Source organism: Nyctibius grandis, chromosome 4, assembly GCF_013368605.1.
Source record: "Nyctibius grandis isolate bNycGra1 chromosome 4, bNycGra1.pri, whole genome shotgun sequence".
Taxonomy (NCBI): domain Eukaryota; kingdom Metazoa; phylum Chordata; class Aves; order Nyctibiiformes; family Nyctibiidae; genus Nyctibius; species Nyctibius grandis.
This window is the reverse complement of record NC_090661.1, coordinates 30,199,909-30,227,595: the sequence shown is the minus strand read 5'-3', so window position 1 is coordinate 30,227,595 and position 27,687 is coordinate 30,199,909. Positions and strand designations below refer to the sequence as shown.

At 41.9% G+C, this 27,687-nt stretch overlaps 1 protein-coding gene across 1 annotated transcript in view; it reads left to right on the top strand.

Annotated features, from left to right (window-relative positions):
• The window catches only part of EHD4 (EH domain containing 4), a 36,477-nt gene extending 9,077 nt beyond the window's left edge, over positions 1–27,400 (top strand). Inside the window, exons 3-6 of the mRNA XM_068398437.1 lie at positions 7,537–7,634; positions 15,432–15,844; positions 20,083–20,247; positions 22,775–27,400. Of these exons, the coding sequence (XP_068254538.1) occupies positions 7,537–7,634; positions 15,432–15,844; positions 20,083–20,247; positions 22,775–23,311 (1,213 nt within the window). The 3' untranslated portion in view covers positions 23,312–27,400. The remainder of the gene's footprint in view (positions 1–7,536; positions 7,635–15,431; positions 15,845–20,082; positions 20,248–22,774) is intronic.
• The last annotated feature ends 287 nt before the right edge of the window (positions 27,401–27,687 follow it).

The following is a 27,687-nucleotide window of genomic DNA, read 5'->3' as shown; positions in this document are numbered from 1 at the left end:
GGTTTTTTGTCTAAATCATCTGTTTAGCTCGTCGTGTCAGGTCCTGAAACTTACATGTGAGATTATTTGCTAGCTAAAAAGGTGTACATTCAAAATAACTGACTAAATTATTCCAGTTCTTTTGGTGACTGCGATAGTTATATGGCAGTGCTGTGAACAACCTTACCTTCTCCAACAGTCACGTTTGCTGCTTAGTTTTGTAGCGGAGATCTAGGTGCTTATATTGCACTAGCATCACCCTCAGTCTGCCACTCTGTTCATACTTGCTGCTTTTTCAAAGCTTGTCAACTCCTTTCTCTTTCCTACTTCACCTAGTTGAAAATCTTAGGCTTCAGTTCAGTATCTTTCAGTAACTTCCCCCTGTTCTTATCTACAATCATACTACATATTTTACTTTGCCTTTTCTCATTTGCCATGCTGACAATCCTGTCTTAATGATTTTTCTCTACTCCCTCCCCCTTGCCCCCACTTTTTTTTTTTTTTTTTTAAAAATGATTTCCCAATCCTAGTGTTTTGCTTTACGGAAGAACTTAAGGCTGGGGGCACTTAGACTGCGAACTTAAGAGCCCTTTTCATCTAAATGTAACACAAAAGGAAACAGTGGCTGATGTAATGGAGAAGCTAAAACCAAACAAGAACACAGTAGCACAATCAAGGCTTGTACTTATTAATAACCTGCATTAATTTATTGATGTTATCTTGCCTCTTTTTTTCCATGACTCACTCTTTCTTATTTCCCCCTGTATCTCACTGCTTGTGATAGATGTCTCAGTTCCACCTTTGTCCCACCGTTGATCGGGCGATAAGAAGCCTCTGGGAGGGTACAGGGCCAGCAAACAGTGATTGTGTGTGTCCTTGGGGGGTGGGGAGGCACAGCCGTTTGCAGCTCGTTGGGCAGGGCACTGATTCTCTCCCAGTGCACAAGGTGAGTGGGATCGCTCTAAGAGACGCGGAGGGTGGCGAACAGGAGCGGGCAAACAGGGGCGTGGCACGGCAGTTCACACGGGGCAGTTCGCACGAGTAGGGCAGGTGAGGAAGGCGCCAAGGAGCTGTGAACCAGAGGTGTCACCAGGAGGTATTTCCTAGCTCAGTGAAAGAACAATGGTTTCCACCCAGCGGAAGAAGACCAAAATGGATGTGGGAACCCAGACAGAGCTCCCACGGAAGGAGGCAGTTGTGCAGGTCGCAGGCTGCAGGGAATGCCACAGCATCTCTGTGGTAGCAGGGGGCTGTGTGCGCTGTGAGCAGGTAGATGATCTGCTCGGCCGAGCGGCACAGCTGCAAAGCCAGGTTGAAAGGCTTCAAGCAGAAGTAGAAAGGCTTAGGAGCATTAGGGAGGCTGAAATGGAGATAGACTGGTGGAGCCAGGCTCTACCCTCCCTGCAACAAAAATGGGAGCACCTGCCAGATAGCTCCCAGGATCGAGGGACCCCTGTACTCTGCCCCTCTCCGGTGGAAAACAGTAACCTAAATGAAAGGAGTGAGTGGAGGCAAGTCTATGGCCGTGGCAAAAGGCGAGTGCCCTCCTTGCCCACCTTGCCTCCCCAGGTGCCTCTGAGAAATAGATATGAGGCCCTGGTGGAATACAGCCAGTCCAATGGGGATGTGGTGGAGAGGCAACCTATATCAGAGGTCTCACCACAGTCAGAAAAACCTGTCAGACGTATAGCTACCTCTTCCACAAGGAAGAAGAGAAGAGTTCTAGTTGTTGGAGACTCCTTCCTAAAGGGAACTGAGGGCCCAATATGCAGAGCTGACCCCCATCACAGGGAGGTCTGCAGCCTGCCTGGAGCCTGAATCAGGGATATCACCAGGAAACTCCCCAACCTGGTGCAGGCCACAGACTACTACCCCCTGCTGATCTTCCAGACAGGTGGGGAGGAAGCTGCATCCTGTAGTCTGAGGGGGATGAAGAAAGACTTCAAGGCCCTAGGACGGTTGGTGAAAGAGTCTGGGGCACAAGTTGTTTTCTCCTCCCTCCTTCCATTTTCAGATGATGACATGGGATGGAATAGTAGGATTCACTCCATTAATGCCTGGCTACGAGACTGGTGCTACAGGCAGGGCTTTGGGTTCTTTGATAATGGCTGGTTTTATGAGACAACAGACCTGACAGTAATACATGGGAAAGGATTATCTGGTAGGGGCAAAAGGATTCTGGGACAGGAATTAGCAGGGCTCATTCGGAGAGCTTTAAACTAGATTCGAAGGGGGATGGGACTGTAGCTGGGCTTGCACCACTGGGGCAACGCTCTAGTATTGATGAAGACCAGGAGGCCTCCCATCCCCCTAGGGTGAAATCGGTGTGCTCAGCTCGCTCCCTGAAATGCCTGTACACCAATGCATACAGCATGGGGAATAAACAGGAGGAGTTAGAAATCTGTGTTCGGTCGGGGGGGTTACGGTCTAGTGGCAATTACAGAGACTTGGTGGGACACCTCGCATGACTGGAATGTGGTCATGGATGGCTATGTCCTGTTCAGGAAAGACAGGCCAGTAAGGAGAGGTGGTGGAGTTGCTCTTTATGTGAGTGAGCAGCTAGAATGTATTGAGTTCTATCCAGGGGTGGATCAGGAGCGAGTTGAGAGTTTGTGGGTATGAATTAAGGGGCAGGCTGGCAGGGGTGATACTGTTGTGGGTGTCTATTACAGGCCACCAGATCAGGATGAGGAGGGTGATGAGGCCTTCTACAGGCAGCTGAGAGCAGTCTCGCAATTACAGGGCCTGGTTGTCATGGGGGACTTCAACTACCCTGATATTTGCTGGAAGGCCTACTCAGCCAGCCATCCTCAGTCCAGGAGGTTCCTCCAGTGCATTGATGATAACTTTCTGATGCAAATGGTAGACGAGCCAACTAGGAGAGGAGCGTTGCTGGATCTTATCCTCACTAACAAGGAGGGTCTGGTTGAAGCGGTGAAGGTTGAGGGCAGCCTTGGTTGTAGTGACCATGAGATGGTGGAGTTCATAACAAGGGCAAGTGTAGAGTCCTGCATCTGGGCAAGAACAACCCCATGTACCAGTATAAGTTGGGGACAGACCTGTTGGAGAGCAGCGTAGGGGAAAGGGACCTGGGGGTCCTAGTGGACAGCAGGATGACCATGAGCCAGCAGTGTGCCCTTGTGGCCAAGAAGGCCAATGGCATCCTGGGGTGTATTAGAAGGGATGTGGTTAGTAGGTCAAGAGAGGTTCTCCTCCCCCTCTACTCTGCCCTGGTGAGGCCGCATCTGGAATATTGTGTCCAGTTCTGGGCCCCTCAGTTCAAGAAGGACAGGGAACTGCTAGAGTCCAGCGCAGAGCCACGAAGATTAAGGGAGTGGAACATCTCCCTTATGAAGAGAGGCTGAGGGAGCTGGGCCTCTTTAGCTTGGAGAAGAGGAGACAGAGGGGTGACCTCATTAATGTTTATAAATATGTAAAGGGCAAGTGTCATGAGGATGGAGCCAGGCTCTTCTCAATGACATCTATTGACAGGACAAGGGGCACAGGATGTTCCACATAAATATGAGGAAAAACTTCTTTACAGTGAGGGTAACTGAACACTGGAACAGGCTGCCTAGAGAGGTTGTGGAGTCTCCTTCTCTGGAGACATTCAAAACCCGCCTGGACGCGTTCCTGTGTGATATGATCTAGGCAATCCTGCTCCGTCAGGGAGATTGGACTGTTAGACTATAGACCACTCTCTATTATCTACTGGCAGTCCTGGTTAACTGGAGAAGTTCCAGCTGACTGCAAATTAGCAAATGTAACGCCCATCTACAAGAAGGGCCGGAAGGATGATCCAGGGAACTATAGGCCTGTCAGCCTGACCTCGGTGCCAGGCAAGGTGATGGAACAGATCATCCTGAGTGCCATTACACGGCACATGCAGGACAATCGGGGCATCGGGGCCAGCCAACATGGATTCATGAAAGGCAGGTCCTGCTTGACCAACCTGGTCTCCTTCTATGACCAAGTGACCCGCTTAGTAGATGAGGGCAGGGCTGTGGATGTAGTCTATCTAGACTTCAGTAAGGCATTTGACACTGTCTCCCACAGCATCCTCCTAGACAAACTGACTGCCCGGGGCTTGGATGGGTGGACTCTTCGATGGGTTTAAAAACTGGCTGGATGGCCGAGCCCAGAGAGTGGTGGTGAATGGGGCAAAGTCCAACTGGAGGCCAGTCACTAGCGGTGTTCCCCAGGGCTCAGTTCTGGGGCTGGTGCTCTTCAATATCTTTATAGATGATCTAGACGTAGGGATTGAGTGCACCCTCAGCAAATTTGCAGATGACACCAAGCTGGGTGGGAGTGTCGATCTGCTGGAGGGTAGGAAGGCCCTACAGAGGGATCTGGACAGGTTAGATAGATGGGCAGAGACCAACGGCATGAGGTTCAACAAGAACAAGTGCCGGGTCTTGCACTTCGGCCACAACAACCCCATGCAGCTCTACAGGCTGGGGGAAGAGTGGTTAGAAAGTGGCCCGGCGGAAAGAGACCTCGGGTGCTGATAGACAGCCAGCTAAACATGAGCCAGCAGTGTGCCCAGGTGTCCAAGAAGGCCAATGGCATCCTGGCCTCTATTAGGAATAGTGTAGCCAGCCGGTCTAGGGAAGTGATCGTCCCTCTGTACTCGGCACTGGTGAGGCCGCATCTTGAGTACTGTGTTCAGTTCTGGGCCCCGCACTTCAAGAAAGATGTTGAGGTGTTGGAGCGAGTCCAGAGGAGGGCGACCAAGCTGGTGAAGGGTCTGGAGGGTCTGACCTATGAGGAACGGCTGAGGGAGCTGGGGTTGTTTAGCCTGGAGAAGAGGAGGCTCCGAGGTGACCTTATTGCAGTCTACAACTACCTGAAGGGAGGTTGTAGTGGAGTGGGAGTCGGCCTCTTCTCCCAGGCAACTAGCAATAGGACAAGAGGACACAGCCTCAAACTTCACCAGTGGAGGTTCAGGTTAGACATTAGGAAGAATTTCTTTTCAGAAAGGGTTATTAGACATTGGAGTGGGCTGCCCAGGGAGGTGGTGGAGTCACCATCTCTGGATATGTTTAAGAAAAGACTGGACCTGGAACTTAGTGCCATGGTCTAGTTGACAGGGTGGTGTCAGGGCAACGGTTGGACTCGATGATCCCTGAGGTCTCTTCCAGCCTGGTTGATTCTATGACTAGATGATCTTTCGAAGTCCCTTCCAGTCCCTAACATTCTGTGATTCTGTGAAGGCTCCTGAGTGTAGAAACCTGTCTCGTATTTCTCCTGTGTACTTTTAAGGAAAGTTGAAAATATTGCAGTATACCAGAAGATCATGGAAATAAATTGGTACTGCTGAGAAGAAACGCATGGTCCTGCTCTACTATAATGGATATCTGAATGGACAGAAAAAGGAGTATCAATTCTTACTATGTTCTTTGAGTCATCCCAAGTTAATCCAAAAAAAAAATAAAATCAACGGATGATGACAAGATTGTTGATTTCATTTTTGCAAACAATGTAACTTATTTTTGCAAGGATATTAGAATATTGCTGTGTTTCTTTAACAATAGTTTTATAATAATATGAAGAACGACAGTATCAAAGATCTAATGTGTCATAAGTAGTTACAGTCATCTCATTCACACAACTATTTTTGTAATGCTTTTTTTTGGTGAAGGTCTGTTGTCATTTAGGTAGATAGTATGTAGTTTTGCTTTTTATGATGCAGCACTTAAAATCACACTTCATATACGTCATGTAAGAAATAGTGGTTCAGAGCCAAGTCTCAATGTCAGAAAGAGATATTCAAATACAACTAGTATTACAATTTTAAGTTTTCTGAAATATTACTTTGATATAAGATTTTTAACCCATCTGTTATCTTTAGATTATGGATATATTCTAAAAGCTACAGCCAGTTAATTCTGAATGTATCCTTCTATTTCATATCCTTTTCCTATGTACTTTCCTCCTTCCTTTGCCACTAATGAAAGCTGCAAAGACTGCAGTGTCTCTACATTTCTGAGGCCTGTAGTTCTCTGTTTTATTTTACTCAATAGTACCTCACTGCTCTTTCAAAAGCATCTCTTAAGCTAGTAGAAAATTAGCCTTAGTGGAAGAGTTTGCTTCAGATATGCAGTATTTTCCACACCTAGTGTTCCACTAAAAAAAAAAAAACAAAAAGGGTAGTGCTGTTTACATATCCTAAAGTTTTATCAGGCCAAGATGGCTGCTGTTTCCTTATTCCCCCTTGGGTTTCAGAGAGAGGTGTAGCTGATGCTGCTGTTTCTGTTGTACCCAAGAAGGGATGCTGCGTGCTTTTGTTACAGACTCGTTATTACAGGGTCACCTGAAAAACAAGAAGTGAGGTGTAAGAATTTTTTTCTTCCTTATTTCCTTTGAATCATCTGGATCATTATCTGTCCAACAACAGCCTCCAAATTTTGATATATCTTACATTTTGTACCTGATATCTGACTGCCTGAACTCTTCCAAACTCAGATTATCTTTGGTCTTAAAATTCCTGTTTGACCTTGGCACAGTTAATTTGCTGTCTGTGATACCCTGTTTCTTCAGGTAGCGTGCCTCCTAAAGCGATGGGTTAACGCAGGGCGGCCATCTTACAGCCTGAGCCTGCACCTTAATGCTGTGCTGCCTCTGCGCAGCCTCACAGGAGGGTAGGTTACAATGTGTGCTTGTAGGTCCTGTCTTCAGCTGCTACCCGATAAGAAGATTAAACTATTAGGCAAATCTCCTAAACACAGTTTATGGTGAAGGGAGGTGAAGTTCTTCAGTCATGAACTATCCCAGAAGCATCAGAGTCGTTTGGGTTTAACACACGGAGTGTTCTGCACGACTCTCAGAGGCCTCATGAATTATTTATTTTTCATAATACCACCATTGAATTTGTTTCCTGTTGCAGAGGCAGGAGGTTATTGTTTAGAGCATGCTGTGTGTAATTTGAACTTTTAGTTCTGGCAGTGTGAAAGCTTTTGCTCGGTTTGTGGGAAAAATAATACTGTTGTTTTCAGTCCTCCGCAAGCACCACCGAAGGAGGGTGGTGGATTAGAGATGGGGGCTGTTCAAATGCTGCTGAAGCAGGTGAGAGGGTGACTTGCCAGTGGCTGAAATATAAACATATCGTCAGTATGGCTTTCTGCCTTCTTCCCTTTTCTTTTGAATCTCTTTAAATTTGGGCAAATGTTGGAGTGCATGAAGAATTGTTTCTTGTGTGTACTAATTTTGGTCCTAGCAAAATGCTTGTTTTATGGAATCTTTTTAATGTTGCATATATGACCCGTGTTGTCAGCTCTTGCAAAATTTGGAATTTTATCAGCACTTAAACATACAGTTTTACAAGATTTTCTGGTGTTTTCTTTTTTATGAGAAGCGCTCTGTTCACATTTTGTTTTTTTAAACATGTATGGTTGCCAGATGTAGGGGTTCATTAGGACTTCAGAAACTTTTTTTTTTTTTTAAATCTCACTTGAATCTTTCTAAAATCAGATACATAAAGGGGGGAGCTCTCAAGGGACAATCTACATGTGAGCTGGAGCTATTGTTAATGTTTTTTTCTCTCCTCCTTTCTGGCAGGTTCATGTGTTCTCAGTTGCCTAACCAGGTACTGAAGAGCATTAGTATCATCGACAGCCCTGGCATTCTCTCTGGAGAGAAGCAGCGCATCAGCAGAGGTGAGTTGCGGGGCTTGAAAATAACCAAGCTCACTAACTCTTTTTGCTGTACTGGACAAGTCATCATCCTAATCTGTTGGGGGCCTGTTTTAGTGGTATTGAGTGGTGATGTGTCCCAGACTTTCTTACTACAAGGACTATTAAACCCACGTTTTAAGGCTGGATGTAGGGTTTGGAATTTTTTCTCTTGAAAACTGATGGGATTGGAATTTCTGTCATCCTGCTGCTATGGCTGCAAATGGCTATGGTTGCATGGTCTGTTGATTAGTTAGTGCTTTGACAGTCCTGAACAAAAGCCTTATTTCCATCATTTTAATTGCTTTCCACAAAGTAATAATTAATAGACTCGTATATATACTATTGAAGTTCATGAATGAAGAAATGTTTCATAATAGCTACAGCTCTTCAAGCTGGTCATGTTTAAAAACTGAGGGGGTTGGACTATAAATAAGGTGGTTTTATTGTAGGCACAGCTGCTAGCGTTGCTTCTTAAGGTTGCTCAGTCGTGCCATAATATAATTTTCAGTCAAAAGACAAGGTAGCAGGAGGAAGAGGGAATGAGAATATTTTTAATAAAATGAAAAATCTGCAAAGAACTGAACCCTATTTTTAACATGCCGTTTAAGAAATTAGCTTGTCTTTGAGAAACTACTAAAACAAACCAGCTTAACCAACTTTCATCCTTGTTTCCTTCAGCTGCATTTAAGTGCATGTCGGAGATGTCTGTGGAGTTGTAAATGATAGTGATACAGTATGTGGCTTATGCTGCCCTCTGTTTTCAGACCTTTGCTAAGAATGGAAATTCGTGTGTTTCTTGTCTGTGGGAGGGGAAATAATTAGTTCTTTAATGTATCACACCTGGGATTTTTTGAGGAAATCCTGCAATGAGCACAATATATGGCAGCTGCGCAACCATAGTCTAGTCTTTACATTGCACTGACAGAATAAGAGACTAACTTCTTAGGACTGTAATCTGTGCTTGCTTAGTAAATTGGTCTACTAGATGTTTCTGGATTCTTTGTTCAGTGACAGAATGTGGGTTTTTTGCCCTCCTTATTGCTCATACAGTCATGCAAGCATTCATCATGGGGACAGAGCTGTGTTTTCCTGTATGTGATATATTGGTGAACTAGTAGCGATGAACAGCATGAGTGCTCTACGTCTGTGCAAGCAAAGATGTAGAGAGTGAAACCAGATAAGTAAAAGAAATACTGCATGTTGGCACTCTTATTTCTAGGCAGAAATAACCAAGTGTATAACTAATGATCTTTAATTCTGAAAAATCTTCTCATAAGATGTCCACAAAATGTTTAAGTCTGTTTACACAGAGAGTCTGGTAAAAACAAAGATGGTCTTAAATCTCCTACTTCTGCTTCTCCGTTGTGGATTTCAGCTCCCTTTTTCCTCCAACAAAAAAAAAAAGGCACATTGTTCTCCCTCTCTGCTTATTAAATCAAGGGAAAATGATGTTCGGCAGCATTCAAGTATCTGTTGCCACTTTCATAACAGTATGGAAGTGAACATGAAATAAGCAGGAAATTAGAGCATCATATTAATATGCCACTGAAAAAGTGAGCAATTGTGTGACAAAATTCACCACCATTAGGGATTGCTGTGGAAGTCCCAGACTTCCATGTGTGGGACAGAGTTGTGTTTCACTCCAGGTTATGTTTCACTGGTAGTTCTGTGTTGCTTAAAGGACCATGACTCTTCACTGCCATCTAGAATTGCTCCTGTGACTTAACAAAACATATGACTGTTTTTCCTTTATTGTTCAGAAACTCTTGTTTCTTGATGGTATGTGCCTTATCAATTGTTTTTATGGCCTAGCTGGCCTGCCCTTTGATATGGTAGACTTTCACTTAAGTTGACAGTGCTCAGTGATAACCTCAAACACTTATCCATTTCACAGGTTTTGACTTGACTAGTTTGCATTTCATGAATTTTTTTTTTAATGTGTTAAGGGTTGTCTTGAATACGTAACTTGGCATAGTTCTTTTATCACAAACGTGGTTCTCATGTATGCTGTTTAGCTTTAACCAGTGTGTTTGAACCATAGGTAAGGTTTTGTGAGTCACCTTTAGAGCAGAGTTTTCTGTGTGCCCCAGGCTTGCAGAGCAACTGCTGCCAAGGTTTAAGGTTTCATACACTTATGCATCAGCATACACAAAGTACCTGCAAGTCACTGTATGGACCTATTGCATGCACCCATTGCATGCTCTTATGATTAAGCAATACTGTGCTCACCCGTGTCTGAAATATTGCATCGTCAGATACATGTCCTATATATGACTTCTGGGCTGCTTATGCAGTTTCCATATAGGTGATTTTGTGGGGTACAAGCTTGACTTGTCCTGTGGTGCTGCACACAGCAAGGCCTGTCTGACCTGCTTCCTGAAGGAGTTGGACTGACTTCAACATACTTATGCTACAAGTCTAATCTAACACGTTTTGAAGTTTGAGTTGCTTAGATTACTTTTAAAGCAAACGTAAGCAGGATTATACAAGATGGTTTTCTGCTGTCCCTAAATGTGTCTCTGTCAGAGAAGGTTCTGTTTGTATGCCTTTCAGACCAACAAAGCTTTTTTTCCTACAAAATGTGTGTTGTTACCCTTAAATTCACTGGCTGCTTCTCACTGAAAAGGTTGCAGCTGGTGTGCTTCACTGTGGGAGCTGCCATTTCCTTTCACTGTGAAGGTGATTACAGACTTAAACATAGGGATGCTTCTCTGTGCTTGCCAGGAAAGCTCTACATATACAGGGTGACTCTTCAGAATTCCTTTTCTGATAATTTCACAATTTTGTATTTCAAAAATTTATAGTTCAGCAAAATTTTTAAGCTTTCAGTTTCTTTCTGTTTTTCTCTTAAACTTTTGTTTTTCTTATGAATCTTGCTGCTATTTTCTAAATAACATACATGATGAGATTTTTTGTAGTTCAGTAATGGAATATGACATTTAATAACACCTGATAAGTATTCTTAGATGCTTTCTATTCTGCACATTATTGGTGTCTGTTCATATCTGAGTTTTAAAATTATGTTTCTAGATGTTTAGCTTGTTTCTAACATTGGTGAGCAGCTACTTTTCTTATTAATGTGTTTTATGGAAGAATAACATTACAGGACCTCAGTGTAAAACCTTCACCCTTTGCTGTTGGTGTTTTTTTCTATCTTCCCATGAGCAACTGCTTAACTATTTACCTATGAATGGATGTAACACCTGCATAATGATAGAATTTGACAGGTATCACTAGGAGTAAGGTGAAGCTTTCTGAGACCAACAGAGCAATCAAATGTTAAGTTTCAGTTTTAAAATGCAGGAAAACAGTAAAGGGACAATGTAAAAATACAGGATATGCACTGCTTCTCAGCATGATTTATTTATAACTCTGGAAGGCATCCAGGCCATGAATGAAGGAGCTGATTGCTTTCTGAAGGGTCAAAAATACACACAGAGCACAACATTCAAAGCTGTCTCTCTTGACGCACCTTTCCCGCTCCTGTTGTCTGCAGGAGGATGGGCCAGAAGCTTCCTGCCTGTCAGCTCAGGGGCTGCGTAAGTGGCTGGGGGAGAATGTGCTGACGTGTGCCAGCATTGTCCCCGGTCAGACAGTGTCTGTCCCTGTGCTGCTTCTGCAGCATCACTGGTGACGTTCACAAAGCCTATGTCAGACAGAAGTGTGCGTATGGTCTGCAAGATTGGAAGGAACAATGAGCGTAAGGAGAGGGGAAGGAGAAGCAATGTCTGGCAGGGTATGGGGAGGAACTGCTTTTAGAAGTGTGGGGGGGGTTGGTTCATGATTGAGTGGCATGAAGGCAAGGGTTTCAAGAAGTATGGGGAAAGAGCTCAGAGGAAAATGGAGGATATTGGTTAGCTTGCATTTTTAGAACTGGAGTTGCTTAAATACAGGTAATTTTCTCAGTTCAGCCTGGCTTGTGAAAATGTAGTCATGGATTAAGTAAGGTCATGTATATAGTTGCAGCATTATGTCAGGCTTTTCCTTGCAGTGAGACACTGTACCTTCTCCTTAGGATTAGTCCACCAACAGGAGCGCAGCAAGAGTGTTATCCAGGAGTGCTGGATTGAGACAGGCTTTCATGAACATAACTGGAAACTGCCACCCCGGACAGCAAAAAGTGCATCTTCTCATGTGGGACTGAGCTCCCTTTGAAAGACTGGGAAGCTTAGATGCTCACCTGTGGCAAAGCATTAGGAGAACAGCAGATTGGGCAGGGGGGAAAGGCTGCACTTGTCCACATCCAAATTGTGTGTTGTAGCTTTGGTTGTGTGGTACTTAGACGGCAATGGCAGGTGGGATCGCTCCAGTGCTCTGCCCTCCCCTGATTCATCTGGTAAGTGGGTACTGTGCTCTGAGCTTGGAGGCTCCTCATTGCAGCATTCATCTGAGGGGCAGCCCTCCTCTGCTGTGCCAGTAATGCCAGCCCCAGGGGTGGAAGAACTGGACACTCTGCCTCTCTACTCACAGAGCATGGGTGGAGCCCATCAAGCCTCCCTAATTGTTTTCTGAATTGCGAAAGCTTTGGGAGATGGTATTAGGGCAAGTTGGAAATTATTTACCTTAAGCCCACAAGGGAAAGCCTACCATTTGTTTAAAGCTTTATTACTAACTGTAACAGAAAATTGACCCAGGCTCATACTGTGCGATTGCACAGCTGTATCTTTGGGTATGTCTGGTGGCTGTCATGTTTGGGCCTGGTACTTTGCCTTGTGCTAGTGACACATGAGTGCTCTTGATCATTCCTCTCATCAGTGTTTCCAGGGCTGGTAACAATGTCCAGTTTCTCGCTAACTTTTTCATCTCTTCCTCATTGTTTCATTTTGTTCTCCTCTGTGGTCTCTGGTCAGCCTGTTACTGATGCCGGACAGTTACGCCTCTATCACAGGCACCAGCTTGTTTCCTCGCTGCAGCTTGGGATGAGCTCAGGAGCTCTGCAGTGCTGCTGGTGGATCATGGCTCTCCTCTATCCCTTAGCGGGGTACAAGGGTGACTTGTGACTTTGTAATATGCATTTGCAAGTAGATGTTGTAGCTGGTGAGACACAGATCCTCAGGATGGGTATAATTGCTGGCATCAGTCATTGGGAACAAACCTTTGAAGAAATAGCAACAGTAGAGCAGGAAGAGGCTGAGAAGTATCTACACCAGTTTTTTTTGGTCAAGTTTTCCAAACTGATCAGTGTTGACCTGGTACTGCTCAACTTTGAAAGCCCTAATCCACACACATGTACTGTATGTGACAGGATCCTAAATGCATTGTGTCTCAGTGTGGAAATATTTAACCATATATCACTTCTCTATAGTTGAGATGTATTCTAATGAGTAGTTTTTTTCAGATTTTTAGTGAGGTCTTTTTCTTACCCATTTTCAGCAAGTGGACTTTTCTTTCTCAAAGCAAATGCTTCATTAATTTTTAATTCACATTTAAAATACATTTATTGCTAGTTAACATACACTTGTTGACGGTGCAATTGTTTTTACAGTTCGAAGTCCATCAAATGTGTGGTGGGAATTTATATATTTATTTAACCAGCCTTATAAGTCTCCTTCTCACATATCCATTTGTGGAAAACTTAACAGAATTTAACTTGCTTCATTTTGCAATTTTACGTATTTCATTTCAAGCATATTTCCTTCTACATGAGTGAAACCAGAACAGGTTATTGCGTGACTTGGATTTGTGCACTGTTGCAACTACGTTGTGACATGCAAGTGACATACAAGATCTCGCTTCTCTCTTTCTTTCCTGCTAATTTTTCGTAAAGATAAATTATTCATACAGGTTTTGATTAGATTGTTAGTGAAAAGTGAGAAGAGTTCTCTTCCAGCTGTGTTTTGTGCAGCTTTTCTTCTTGGTCCCAGCTTCCATCTCACATTCAGTCCTTCAGGAACTGGTCACAGGAAAGAATATATGAAAGCACCAGAGCAGCATTGTCTGGAAAGGGGCCAGATTTTGCATTCCTTACAAAGTAATCCTTTTAATGGGAAAGGTTATGTAGGGTTTTTTTTATATAGGCAGTTAAAGAGTCTGACCTCCATCCTTTTGGATCCTAATAAAACCTTTTTAACATAGCCTCTCCTTTCAGTTAGAGGTGCCTGTGCTGGATTTTTAGTGAAGTTTTATGATCTCTTTGGGAGGGTGGGTGGCAGGGAAGACAGGTAACTGGGGACATTTTCTTACTATTAACTAGAATTTCTGGATTTCATTTCATACGCTATTTGTAATTTTTAAACAAAAGATTTAAGACTGAGTTCTTTCTTGTGTTGCCAAACATGCACAAGTATGCTCCATGACAAATCTGGAGTTCACCGTTTTTTCCATACTTTCAACTTTTTACGTACATTTCTGCTTTTCTTGGTGTTGGCCCTAGTCAAGTTCTACTGGAAAGCAAAAAAAGCTGATTTGCTTTTGGGTTCCCTGTTAAAGACAAACTACTTGAAGGTATAATGATTAATGACTTGACTGAACCAGCATTGCTTTAAGAAAAGCTAAGCAGCTCTACAATGTCCCCATACCCTTTTATTTATAGTATTTAAAAGGTGCTAGAGAGGATGAGAAGTTGTGAAGAGTCTTTTGTTTGTATCTGGACCAAGTGTATGAAGTGTTTGGATAATTGGTTCATGTATGAGTAGTCTAAATGGGTTTTCTTTGCTGGGGGATTGAAGGTTTAAAAGCTTATCTTGCATAGCTGAGAAATGACTAGAGACACACTGGAGGGCTCACTGGTAGTAACTGAGCTTTCTTTGCTGTTGGCATTTAAATACATGCTGTTGGGAGCAAAACTGTTGATGCTTTTTGGGTTGCTTTACACCAGTCCTTGCTTTTTGACTGCTCCCTCTTTTAGCTCTGATTTGTTTCTGAGAGGAAGAGGAGGGGTGGGATGTCGGCTCCCAGCTCATACATTGCTGTTGCTTACTCAAACTAGATGAGTCACATCCACGCCAAGCCCAATGCCACATCACTAGTGGTGACTCTCTGCGGATTAAATGCGTCGCTTCTGAGTAAGGAGTTCCTGAATGCTGTTTGTTTTGTGGATAAGGTACCAGCTGTGCTTGTAAAAGCATTCAGACAGGTGCTATGAATAGGCTTGCCTTTAGAACATCAAAAAGTTTGTTTCACATGAATCAGAGGGGTCACCACTTGTGTTCTGTAGCCTGTCGCGTCCCCAAAGCCGTCAGCAATGCAGGCACATTACTTGTAAATTGTATCTCTGAGTCTGCTGTGGCAGAAATAACAGCAAGTGTTGCAATGCAAGGAGAGATGAGTTTGGAAATTGTTTGGAAATTGTTTTACAGTCCAAATATTTTCGGTTGCTGACTTACACTGGAGTGCTGAACCTGCACTGTTTTCCTTGTTAGTACAGAGGGGCAGCACTACCAAAGTGGCCAGGGTTAACAGTGATGAAGAGAGGTCGTGGTAAGAGCCCCACAGACCTGCTTAGCTTGGATGCTCTGCTGGAGCCAGAATTCCTGGGAAGAGGCAAACATGAGTGTGAGATGGTAACTCACAGCAGCACAAAAGGTAGTGACATGAGAGATGGATGGAGGGAAGGGCAGTGATAAAAAATGAAAGGTGGTAATAGTGAGGCTGGTCTAAGGAAATGCAGTTGTCCTGACCTCATTGGCTGCAGATGCTCTCCTCCAGGTGGTCCATCTCCTCTTTTCCCCCAGGTAGATGCTATGATCCCATGATCCCCTTGTTCTCTATCCCCAGCCCTACCTTCTCTGAGACTCTCTTTTCTGAATGGTGGGATGTAATACTGTATTCTTCCTTCAGGCTATGACTTCTGCCAAGTCCTCCAGTGGTTTGCTGAGAGGGTCGACCGCATCATACTCCTTTTTGATGCCCATAAGCTGGATATATCTGACGAGTTTTCAGAGGCTATTAAGTCATTCCGGGGCCAGGATGACAAGATTCGAGTGGTGCTTAATAAGGCCGACCAGGTAGACACACAGCAGCTGATGAGGGTCTACGGTGCACTCATGTGGTCCCTGGGAAAGGTGATCAACACACCAGAGGTGCTGCGGGTCTACATTGGCTCCTTCTGGGCCCATCCTCTCCGAAACACAGAGAATCGAAGACTCTTTGAAGCCGAGGCACAGGATCTTTTCAGGGATATCCAGAGTCTCCCACAGAAGGCTGCTGTGCGAAAACTCAATGATCTCATTAAGAGGGCAAGACTTGCAAAGGTAAGAAAAGATAAAAAAACAAATTAATTGAATGTGCAATCTCTTCTGTCTCTTTCAGTGTGTCCTTTCTCCCCCTTCCCAATCTTTCTCTACCTATAAACTGTGTTTTTTCATCAAATAAGTTGAATTGTCAATTTTTCAAGGAAGAGGTAGCCACTCAGGATATTGGAGCAAGTAGGAGGAAATAGAGACTTGTACTGGGATGCCTCCATAACTTTAGAGAAGAGATTTGATGCTTTTTAGACCATTAAAGCTATTGTTTGCTTGGTAGGGGAGTGAATTTTTTTTTTTACACTGTACAGTGAGGTAATCTTAATGTTACTTTTTGGAGAGAAACTACTTTTTTTTTTTAACAATAGCTGGTATGTAGAAAACACTTTTTAAAAAAAACGGAAAAAGAGGGGGGAAAAAAAACCTTCTGGTTAAATTTTACACTGATCTTCAGACTCCCTACTTAACAACGCTAGCTTCATCTGTCCTTTGTTCACACAACCTGACTAGAATAAGCTTTGGTTGCAGTCTGAAATATTTCTTTGCCTGTTTCTCTCATTCTGCAGTGAGTTTCCTTTATTGTAGTGCTGCAGCTGTGTTAGAATAATAGTTAAAAGCACTGCCAAGCTCCTTGTAGTTTTGAAAAGCTCAAGAGCAAAATGAAAATTGGTGATTCAAGAAATTACGGTTTGTCATTTGGAAAACTGGAAAAGAAGGAAAACTAACCTCAGAAATGCTTGGGGAGAAAGCTGGTGGTACCAGACAGAAATTCTAATTTCCTATGCAGTTATCAAACAGAATGTGAGTTGGGTTAATGTAGTTGTCTTGGAACACATTTGCACGTGGAATTCTAAACAAAAATCAAGAGGATATGCACTTACATTGATGTAAGAATAGTTGTGTGGGGATGTATACCACTTCCTGTGTTGGCTTAAGTAGCTCTCTGCATGTAATGATACACTTAAAGGTTTTCTTGTGGCCTCAGCTTTAGGGCACCCTGTAACAGTTGCTTCTTTGAAAATTCCATTTAAAATCACATTCCTGATGATGATGTGTTAAAAGTTGCTATGATCTCAATCTGTTTTGTGAATGCTATTGGCAGCTTTTTGCTTTCATTTGTTACAATCGTTTTGGAAGTGGAAAAGTGTCAGATGGATCGTCTTTATGTGTTTCTACGTAACGTAAAATAAAAACAGATAAAGGTGAATAAAAAATACAATACTCATAGGGCATGCTAATTAGACAGCTATGGAAGGGGAATAAACTGTCTATCTACAGGAAAGCAGCAATGTAATCTTTCCAGTGTCGTCCTTCTGTCTTCCAAACTGAACTTAAAGTACTGACACTCAAAAATTGTTTTTTACAGCGTTGCATGGTATTTTTTTTGTCCCCTCTATGCCACTCTGTTCTTAATCTCTTCTAAAATGTGTACAGTAACCAAAACCAAAAGCAAACTGTTAACTTGCTGTCAAATTTGGACATTAGTTTTTTTCTTTTTGTTTTTCTTTTTTTTTAAGTCCTGTGACTCACTATCCCATTTTGAAGATGAGAACTGTTCTTATCTACAAGAAACACATGTGCATACTGGCAGACCTTAGACCACTTAGCATACACATGTGAAACTGTTAGTGCTTGTGAACTACAAACTTACTTTTCTGGTTTTGCTAGAAGTATTATTTTAAACATAAGATCCATAAAATTACTTAGAATTATTTATAAACTCTCTTAGAAATATCCTTCTTGAATCAGTTCTGTCATTCTAGAGAAATATCTACCCTATTACAAAATATCATGGTCTTATGCAGAAACCCTGCTTCTTTATGCTGTTTATTTTCTTTTCTCCTCTGTAGAAATTTAACTTGATCTGCAATTAAAATGCATGCACTCTTTTTAGATATGATAAAGTGATATTGTGTGAAAGTTATTATCTTAAGACGCGCAAATAAAAACTGGTTGCACCATTTTTCTTTAAAAACAAAGAGATTTTTTTTTTTCCAAATTTCCAGAAAGCCTCCTAAATAAGTGTCATGGTTTAAGGCTGGGCTGGCTATTAAACCGATGGCAGATGCTCTCTATTAACCCTCCTCCCTGCTTCCCCCTGCCGCAAAGGGGGAGGAAAAGAGAAAAGGGAGAGACACTTATGGGTTGGAAAGTTAAAACAGTTTTAATGAACTGTAATAATGAAAAAGAATATAATAATAATAATGGAAATAATTAAATATATACAAAAACAAGATCAAGCTCCCCTGGTGTCGGTCACGTCACCACCGGCACTGCAGGGCAGGCTTCGGGAAGACCCAGGCTGGGCCCAGCGACGGACGGGAACTGGATTCAGGGGTGCACAGATCGGGATCGGGGGCAGCAGGAAAATGGACAGAGTCCTCTTGGGACGCTGGCCATAGCAGAAAGAGAGCGAGACCCTTGTGATCCCCCCGCTTTATACTGAGAATGATGTGTATGGGATGGAATACCTCGTTGGTCAATTTTGGGTCACCTGCCCTGTCTGCTCCTCCCTGGAGGTGCGACCCCCCTGCGGCTCTTCACTCGTAATCAGTGAGGAATTTAGCAGTGACCTTGGTTTCTCTAAGAATAAGTACAGCAAGAGCCTTTCTGCATAACATTCCTACTGATACCTCAGTAATAACTGTAAACTTCGCACATTATCAGTCCTAGAAGCAGACACTGCAAAACATGCAGTTAGTTTCAGAAAGTGCAGTTACTTAGAAGAGACTTAGCTGAAAGTAAAAATCACTGAAAGGAAAATTGGTTCTGTTTTAGTCCAAACCAGGACAATAAGTAAAGAAAGGAATGGGAGAGCACTTCCCCTGTACAGATTGTGTAAGGTTTGTACAGAACACTATAAGGCACATTCCGTTGTGTCTTGGTAGGTATTAAGTATTATATGTACACTCCATCTACGTAATCACTTTTTTTAATTGATGCTTTTTTATGGTAGTTTGTCTTCCCCCAGTCTTCAAAATTCCAGCTTTTTACTGGTCAACGGTTTGATAGGCATTCTTATTTTTTAATGTTTTTTTTTTCTCTGTGTGTGAAAATTGTGAATAACTTCTGTTTTGGGAACAGCTGCATCCTTCTTTAATGAAGAAGGACCTGAATTCTCTAAGGATTTATCCTGTTGGATAAATGTTGGACCTCAGTGGTCTTGGCTGGGTCACAGCTTAGGAAAGCAGTTTGATTACGTCAAGTTGTGATAGGTGTGCGTTGCTTGTAAAAGAGGGTTGCCCTTGCACTTCCTTCTCATGGGCAGAATTAGTATCAGTGTCCACACAATGAACTAGATAAATGAACTCACTTCAGTTAAGCGCAACCACTGTTTCTGTCCTGGACCAGATCACTTGCTGTGTGGCCAAGCAGATCCTTTTGGTGGTGAAAAGTGGTGGGAGGGTGGTAAAGGGGAAGAGGTGAACGGTTCAGGGTAAGGGTGGAAGAGGAGAGTGCATGGGCAGATTGGGTGTTTTGATGGCAATGCTGGATTATCTTGATCATGGCAGATGGGAAACACTAAGAGCTCTGCAAGTATCAAGGTGGTTTAGGACTTGTTATCCTAAATTAATGTCTTTCCTTATAAGCTGGAAAGGCTCTGCTTTTCTCCCTAAGACTTCGCAAGGCAGCCATGGCATGCTGTGCTTATAGTATACTGACTGCTCTGTCATCCTCTGGTGGCTGCATAAATACAGACTACAGGTTCTCTCTTTTCTGGGAGTAGTAAATAGGTAGGAATGCAGTGTCACTTCAATTAGATAGCCCTGCTGCTTAGCATACTTGGATTACTTGAGGCATTATCACATTGCTTCCCACAATTGGCGAGAGAAATGGAGTTACAAATCTCTGCCACTGAGACAGATGGACCAGTATGGCTGGCACTCTGTGTATGATCCGTGCATGTAGTGTCAGGTCCTCGTTTTGGGGTCTTGTTTTTTCTCTTACTGTTGGTACTGGTAGAATGCTGTACCATGCTGCTGCTTAAACTGCAAGTGTGCGTCCGTATTTCTTTTAAATGTGTTTGCTTTCTCTCTGCTCCTCAAAGGAATGATGAAAGCAGCAAAAGCTAGTTGCTGACTGTTCATGTAAACATGAAGTTCCAGAAACAATCATTGATAATACCTTATCCTTGAGCCGACTTAGGGAAACATACTATTTCTGTTTCTTTTTATGACCTAGGTGAAGAACACTAATGTTAAGTGTAGATAAACAGTAGTCTTTATTTCAGCTTTGCTTCTTCTTAGGTTCATGCTTATATCATCAGCTATCTGAAAAAAGAAATGCCCTCTGTATTTGGAAAAGAGAACAAGAAGAAGGAACTGATCAGCAGATTACCAGAGATCTACATCCAGCTGCAAAGGGAATACCATATCTCAGCAGGGGACTTCCCTGAAGTCAAGAAAATGCAGGTAAGATGGTAGATTACAGTTCCACTGAAACAATACTGGCTTTCCAACAGGATTGCCAAATTGGAAAAGGTAGGACAGAGTATCTCAGCATTACAGTTTGGGGTCTTCAGCAATAGAGTAACTGAAGTGGCAATCAATCATGTGTCTGTTATGGGGTTAACATGACTTGGAAGCAGTGCAGAACAAAAAAAAGTGATGGCTTTCTTAGTGTGCATCCATGGATACAGGACTATAGAAATTGCCATAAGGCATCAGACCTTCCGTCCTTTCAGTCAATATTTGGTCCCTTGTGGCAGATAGTACTAAAGTTTTTGTTTAAATAAAATGGCAGTGGACACTTATGGGTTAAGCTGGTTCTTGTTTTGTGTCTTAAACGTGAATATTTATATTGGTTTTGTAATGCTATCATATACTTGCGTAGGTGAAGATATCCTTAGTCACATACTATTCTTTTTTACTCTACTCTGTTCTTGCTCTTACTGATACTGTTTGCCAGTGAATAATAAGGCTATGTGTTACCTGAAAAGTCCAACTTAAAACCTATCTCTTCTGAAAATGGTGCCGTCCAAGTTTTTCCTGTCGTTTTGAGCTTATATTCTATGAAGAAGTGAGAGAGAAGTTCTCAGTTTACACTCTTACTGTTAATTTTTAAATGCCTTTTGTGTCTTCTTCCTCTCTTGAACGTTATGCAAGCTTACTACCAACCTTATGTCACTTTCTCACCCTTTTATTTCCGTCCTCTGATTTGAGGTGAGTTGTTTAGAGAGTATCCTAGGGAAGAACAGCTGATGTTGTGTTAGCAATGCTTTTCAGTTTATTCGTCAAGCCTCAATTTGCAACTTTCGGATCTCAGATCATAGGCTTCTTAAGTGGCCTTTGAATTAGAAAATAATTCAGCTTGGAGGGTGAAGAGCACGAGAGCAGGAGCCTGCAGTCTGGTCTGACTGTGGGCTAGTCGTGACTGTGAAGGAGGATGTTTTCCAGATTGACACTTGCGTATAATTCTGACAATTTATGTGGTACACTTACACTGCTAATCATGAAGAGTGATGACTGGCTGATTAACCTATCTAGAGGGATGCACAAGTTTCTTTTTGAACTAAAATATTTAACTTGGGAATCAATAATTGGCATGAGACTAAATTATAGATGAAGCACAAGATCTATTTCAGCTAGGCTTCACAGGCAGGATGTTAGAAGGGTTTCATGAGTTAGGCTTTAAAAGGGGATTGTGTGGAAAAAGTTGACTCTCTTTCCCTTGCAACTTTTGTTGATGATGCGAAATGAGAGATGAGACGTGATTGCTTGTCAGTTTGAATATTGAACAAAATTTGAATGGAACTTTATCAAACTAATAGTGCATGTCGCTAAGCCTCAGCAGCAGATGGCAGCAAATATATACATGAGACATCAGTCACTTCTGTAATGAGGAGCAAAATGGTGAGAAAACGGAATTGTGCCAAAACAGATAGCAGGTTTGACCTTTGCTTTCTAAGATTTATTGCATATCATAAATTTATACTGATCAGTTGCCATAAATCAGGTGATTGTGCATAAAGGTCACCTGAACGGAGTGGTGGTTGTTGGAGGTTTTCCTCTAAGAAATCTGAAGTTCTGTGTGTACGGACAAAGGCACTTGCCTGTGCTTCAGGTTTCTTGGGCTCATATCATTATGGTTTGGATATGTATGGGAGCGGCTCCCATAGATGTGATAGAGGTGATAAATGTGATTTGTTAAAGTTTTGAGAGAGGCTGGGGGGTGAGGGGTGTTTGGATTTTTTTTAACAGTTTCTACTGTAACTCTCTCTTCCTGGCTTGCATATTTTGCATGTGGAAATCATTTAATAATTGCCTAAAGCATTTTTAATTTTCCAGCGCTCTAGTGTAAAACATGCTTTGGCTTGTGGTGGAATAGTATGTATCACCTAGTTAAACGTCTCACTGAGGTTAGTGGGAGTTTATGTACAAGGTGAAAACTCAGCAGAGACCATATGACTTCATGAGTGCTGGCAGGACTTCTATAAAAACACTTCTGCTGTTATCCCAGCTCAGTTTTTCTTTATTGGTAAAGGACACTTCTTCATGACCTAAACACAAACAAGAAGTTTAATCTATAAAATCAGATCAGTCTGCAAACTCTTGGATTTATTTTTAACTTTAAACACTTCGCATAAGTGCTAGCAGGGCTGAGGACCTACTTGCATGCTTTCTTTGGAAGAAAATCACCAAAGGGAACGTTGTTGGCTAACATCCCACGTTTTTATGCATTGCCATTTTGAAAATTGTACTGTAAATGTAGTTTAATAGATGACCTCATACACTGTTGCAAAACTGTCTTAGTGTGTTTGATCAATATATTGGGTGTATGGTACATATGTGTCAGCTTTGCTTCTCCTTCAAGAGGAGTTTCAGTTTTGGAAACTGCTTCAAAAGATAACATTATTTTAATTTGAAGGCCATTCTTTAGCCTTTTCAATATATTGGAAACGTTTCTAACTACTGTCACTGAAACCTTTGTCATTGGCAGGAGCTGTTGGAGACTTGCGACTTCACTAAATTTCATTCTTTGAAACCAAAGCTAATTGAAGCTGTGGATAACATGCTGGCCAACAAAATTGCCTCCCTGATGACCCTGATCAGACAGGAAGAGAGCAATATGCCCACAGAGATCGTACATGGTGGAGCATTTGATGGCACCATGGCAGGACCTTTTGGCCACGGATATGGAGAAGGTGTTAAGGAAGGAGCTGATGAAGATGAATGGGTTGTTGCCAAAGATAAACCTGCTTATGATGAGATTTTCTACACTCTGTCACCAATCAATGGCAAAATATCTGGGATTAGTGCAAAGAAGGAAATGGTGACTTCTAAACTACCCAACAGTGTCTTGGGGAAGATCTGGAAACTTGCAGACTGTGATGGCGATGGGATGTTGGATGATGAGGAGTTTGCATTAGCAAAACATCTCATCAAGGTTAAACTGGATGGGTATGAACTGCCTGGCACCCTACCTTCCCACCTGGTGCCACCATCTCACAGGAAAACTTTCCAGACAGCAGAGTGAAAAATACAAGAAGAATGAGGATTTTGGAAATCTTTCAACAAACATGTTGAAGCCACCAAAATTTGAAATTAGGCTTATATCCTTAAACCTCACAGCACATTTCACACAAGTTACTGAAATTAGAAGCACGGTAGCAGGGAAACATTCGTGTAGCTGTCCCTGCTGACCTTCACTCAGACGTGCTCATCACAAGTGCCTTGTATAGATGTATTGTAAGGTGAAAATGTTTTTGTAGTCCTGCTTCCGTGTCTGGCTGCCTTTAAACCATAAAGCAGAAAAGACCATGTATAAAAATCACTGACCTTCACCAAACCTAAATACTTACCAACCATAAATTTCTCCAAAATATTTTAAGTAGTGCAAGGAAGCTCTAAATGTTAAATTCACCTGCCTATGCAAGGAACATTTTCTATGCTAAAAACATACTTCAGGCATCGAGTGCATGTCAGCATCTCGAGTTTAAGAAAAGGCGATATAAAAGGAAATTTTATTTTTATTCTTTTTATTATTTAATGGGGGTAGAAAAAGAGAGAAGAGTAATGGGGAGAGTCTTTTAAGTGCTCAGAAGATGAGCAGACTTGTTTTTAAAACTTTATGGATTATAGCTAGAACTGCAAAATATTAAAATGACTCTTTCAATCTGTCATCATTGTATCTAGTTATCTGAAGAACTGCTTCTTCAGTTTTATACAGCACTATATACTAAGTATTATCACTAGAAGAACTCAATATCCTTTGTTCCTTGGATCTGGAGTTTCTTTTGAGGTTTCAGTTTAGCTGCTCTGCAGACAATAAATTCCTGAATTGTTCAAAGTGACGGCAGAATGTTTTCATAAGCTAAAAAAAAAAAATCACGTTTCCATTGAAATCAAACCTCACTTTCTGTTCAGAAGAGGTGCATTGCTCAAAGTCAGCCTCTTCAAAGCACATCAGATTGTCTCTGGGAAATTTTCATTGGTATTTAATTTATAGGCAGTTATACAGTTATCTCTATTTTTTTTATGTATAATATTTTTAAGAAAAGTTTTTAACTCTTTCTTTTGCCAACACGTAGCTGACAACCACAAAAGAGAGATTCGATTCCTGTGGTGGCAGATTTGAAAGATGGGGACGCTGACAGGAATCTTTACGTTGACTGTCATAAATGATAGACTGGTCCCTCCAGATATTATTCCTTTATTGAAAATAATCCATGAAAGGTATGGATGCTTAATAAACATTCATTTTTATAACACCGCAGTCAAAGTTTAATGTATCTGCTGCTTACAACTGATTTTTTTATTGGTACCTTAAAAGAACACAAATTTTTGGCCCTCTGAACTTCAGTCCTTCAGGGAGGGCCAGTTCTTTTGTAAAATCAAACTTGGCAGTCAGTTTTGCTCTATGCATGTGAGCAGGAATTGACTTGTGTTCCATTTGTAGTATGAAATACCCTACACATCAAAAGTACTGTAGTTTTGAACACTTTTTCGTTGAGTCTCAGTAAGTGGTAGCAGTAGTGCCTTCTGAGACGGAGCAGACAAAAAGTGTTTTAGCATCCTTGCAGTAGGGGTGGTGAGGGAAGTAGTTTGGGTATTGTCTTCCAGTTACGATTTTAGTCACATTTACGTGTTCAGATTTGTAGGTGACCTAAGAAGAGCCTGAGCTTCTTTTTTCAAATCATACATTTGTAGGTTGTCAGTCAGGTTTAATACTTCAGATCTTTCCAGACCTCTTATTTTCTGCATCTGTTCTGTTCTGATGTGAAATTACCATGAACTTCGCCAGGGCTCTACCATGGGAAAGCAATGAAGATATTTTAAGTAATGACAGAAGAACACCTTTACCTTGCCAGGCTTCTGGGCCTGTATCAAGGATATCCTGGCATAGTTAAATTGTTCTTGAGGACTTGCTTGCTTTTTTTTAATTCTTAGGTTTTTCTCATATCATTCAAGTATACCAACTTTATTTCTGTTAGACCTAAATTAGGAGTTGAATTAGCTTTGGTGCATCTCTGTGCGCTTTAGTAGAGCTGTGAAACTTGACCATGAGTCTACCTGTGTGACTGTACCTCTGTGGAGTAGCTGATTTTCTATGTAATTTATTTTTGATGGAACAAAAAGTAGTCTATAGACATTACGGGAGTTGTTAAAAAAAACAGGCTGCAGAAGTAGTAATGTATGCTTATTTGTGTATAGTGCCTGCACTTCACTAACAAATTCATACACTAATGACCAACCTGACTAGCTTAGTAAGGAAAGCCACCAGGAGCAAGAAAGCAAGCTTGATGTATTGTGACTACTGTAGTGTGGGCACAGCTGAGAGGATCTGGGAAGTTGCTGATCTTCTGTCTCTGCCTTACCTTGCTCTTCAGCAGCACAGGGTTCCAGAGGTGGACTGATGTTTGAGTCCCCACTGTATGTAGCTTCCAGGGGTGATGCTCCAAATGCACTGGAGCCATGTGATCCCGTGCCAGAAGTATCCTCCTTCAGTGAGAGGAGCGGGGTAGTTTCTCAGTGATTTTATTTTTCTAGCTTCATTAGTAATAAAATGGAGAACATAGCCTTTTCTTCAGTCTCTGTGACAGTGTGCAAACTTGGGCTTAGGGTAGACAAATTGAAATGCATCATTTTGATAAGTTAAAATATTTTGTCTAGGTGGGGTTGAAATGTTTTGCTTTGTTTTTCTGTAGAATTTGGAAGGGGAATGCACGAAGCATGTATAGGAGTAGAGGTGGATTTTTTCTGTTTATGTGGAGCAATAGAAGCATTTCAGGATTGGCATGCAGAGCTACATACATAAATGTATTTCTAGATATGTGGTGCAGTGCACTAGCGTTGTACTTAGTTGATAGGAATAAAGTACATTTTGTCTGGACTTTAAACAGCAGTTTCTTGCACAGCTAAACTGATACAGTAGGTTGCTGTTGCTCAGGGGAAGGGATCTCTTTTCTCACTACCTCCTTGCAGACCCGTGGGCCTACCCCATTTGCCTTGCTGGCTTTCTGGCTTGTCAGATCCTGCAAGCCCTTTCAGTTAGTTAAACCAGCCACATGCAACAGTTTGGATATGTGGAGTTAGTGAGTCCATGTGTTAGGAGCATGAGAAGTGAACATGATTACCTACTCTTATGAAATTGTGCTCCAGGTAGTTACTAGGAACAGCAAGCAGTATGAGGTAACCTTTGTGGTTCAGTTTGATGTTACTAATATCTGCTGAAGGAAAAACTAAGATCTTGGATTCATTGGCCATTTTATGCATAGGATTTTGATAACATTTGCTGCAAGACCATTCAAAACTGTCAGTAATTCTTCCTGTGAAATCAGTGCCCGCTGGTGTAGTCTGCTGCCATAAACCAAAGTAGAGACTGCTGCTTTTACCTCTTCTCCAACTATTCTGCAACACAGTTTTAATTCCTAACCCTAGTTCTGTTCCCACAGAAATGAATTAGAATTTTGTTGTAGATTGGAACAGAAAATGTGGGGCTGCCGCTCATAACCACACTACAGGACAGCGAGAGCCTTTTAAAGCTGTGACAGCTTGAAAGTTGTGAGTTTACGAAGATTTTTAGGTCAGGGTGAAGTCCCAGTTGTTAGTTGGGGATGGTATGGATTTGTGTGGAACATGGTCTCAAAGCAGCAGTGTCCGGTCCCTGACTTTCAACATCATCATTCATCTCCAGTACTTGAAATGTGCCCTCTTTTTCTTCTCACTTCCTTCCCTTCACAACGTGCACTCACTTTGGTGGCTCTTTATATTGTTGGAATTCAAGCAGAGTTTGAAGTGTATGGTTTGATGGGTATATGTAACTTAGCACTGAGAGAAAGAACATGAACTTTGTTTTCTACTTCACATGCTCACCTTTTCTAATATTTGTGTTAAATACTGTGTTTTCACTTCAAAGACACTCTAATTTTTGAGGGAAGGCTTGATCTGTGCAGTGTGCTTCAGTTTGTCCAACTAGGCAAAGAAAGTTGTAAGTTCATTATTGTTGCACTTTTATTACACAATAAATTCCTTGCAGATACTGTAATATATTTTAATATGCTTTGTAATCATTTTTAGAAAGTGGTGATAAAAATTGCTGATTTAATAAACTAATATTGAACTACCTGAGATTTTTATTTTGTAAGCTTCTTTCTGGAAGGTAATCTTTCAGTGACTAGATCTTTGTAATCCTGCTACTTAAGGCTCATGGGCATAGTAGCTATTTGGCAAGCTGCTTATTTTCCCACCTCGGTTTATGTATCCATAATAGGTTATGGCTATTTCTCTTCTGTGTCCTTGAACTCGTTGCTGAAATTACTACCCACGGCGAGGCTTGACTCCAGAATTAAATTTATATTTAAAAAGGAAAAAAAAAAACTTCCAGCACCTCTCCGCAATTAGCTTTTTACA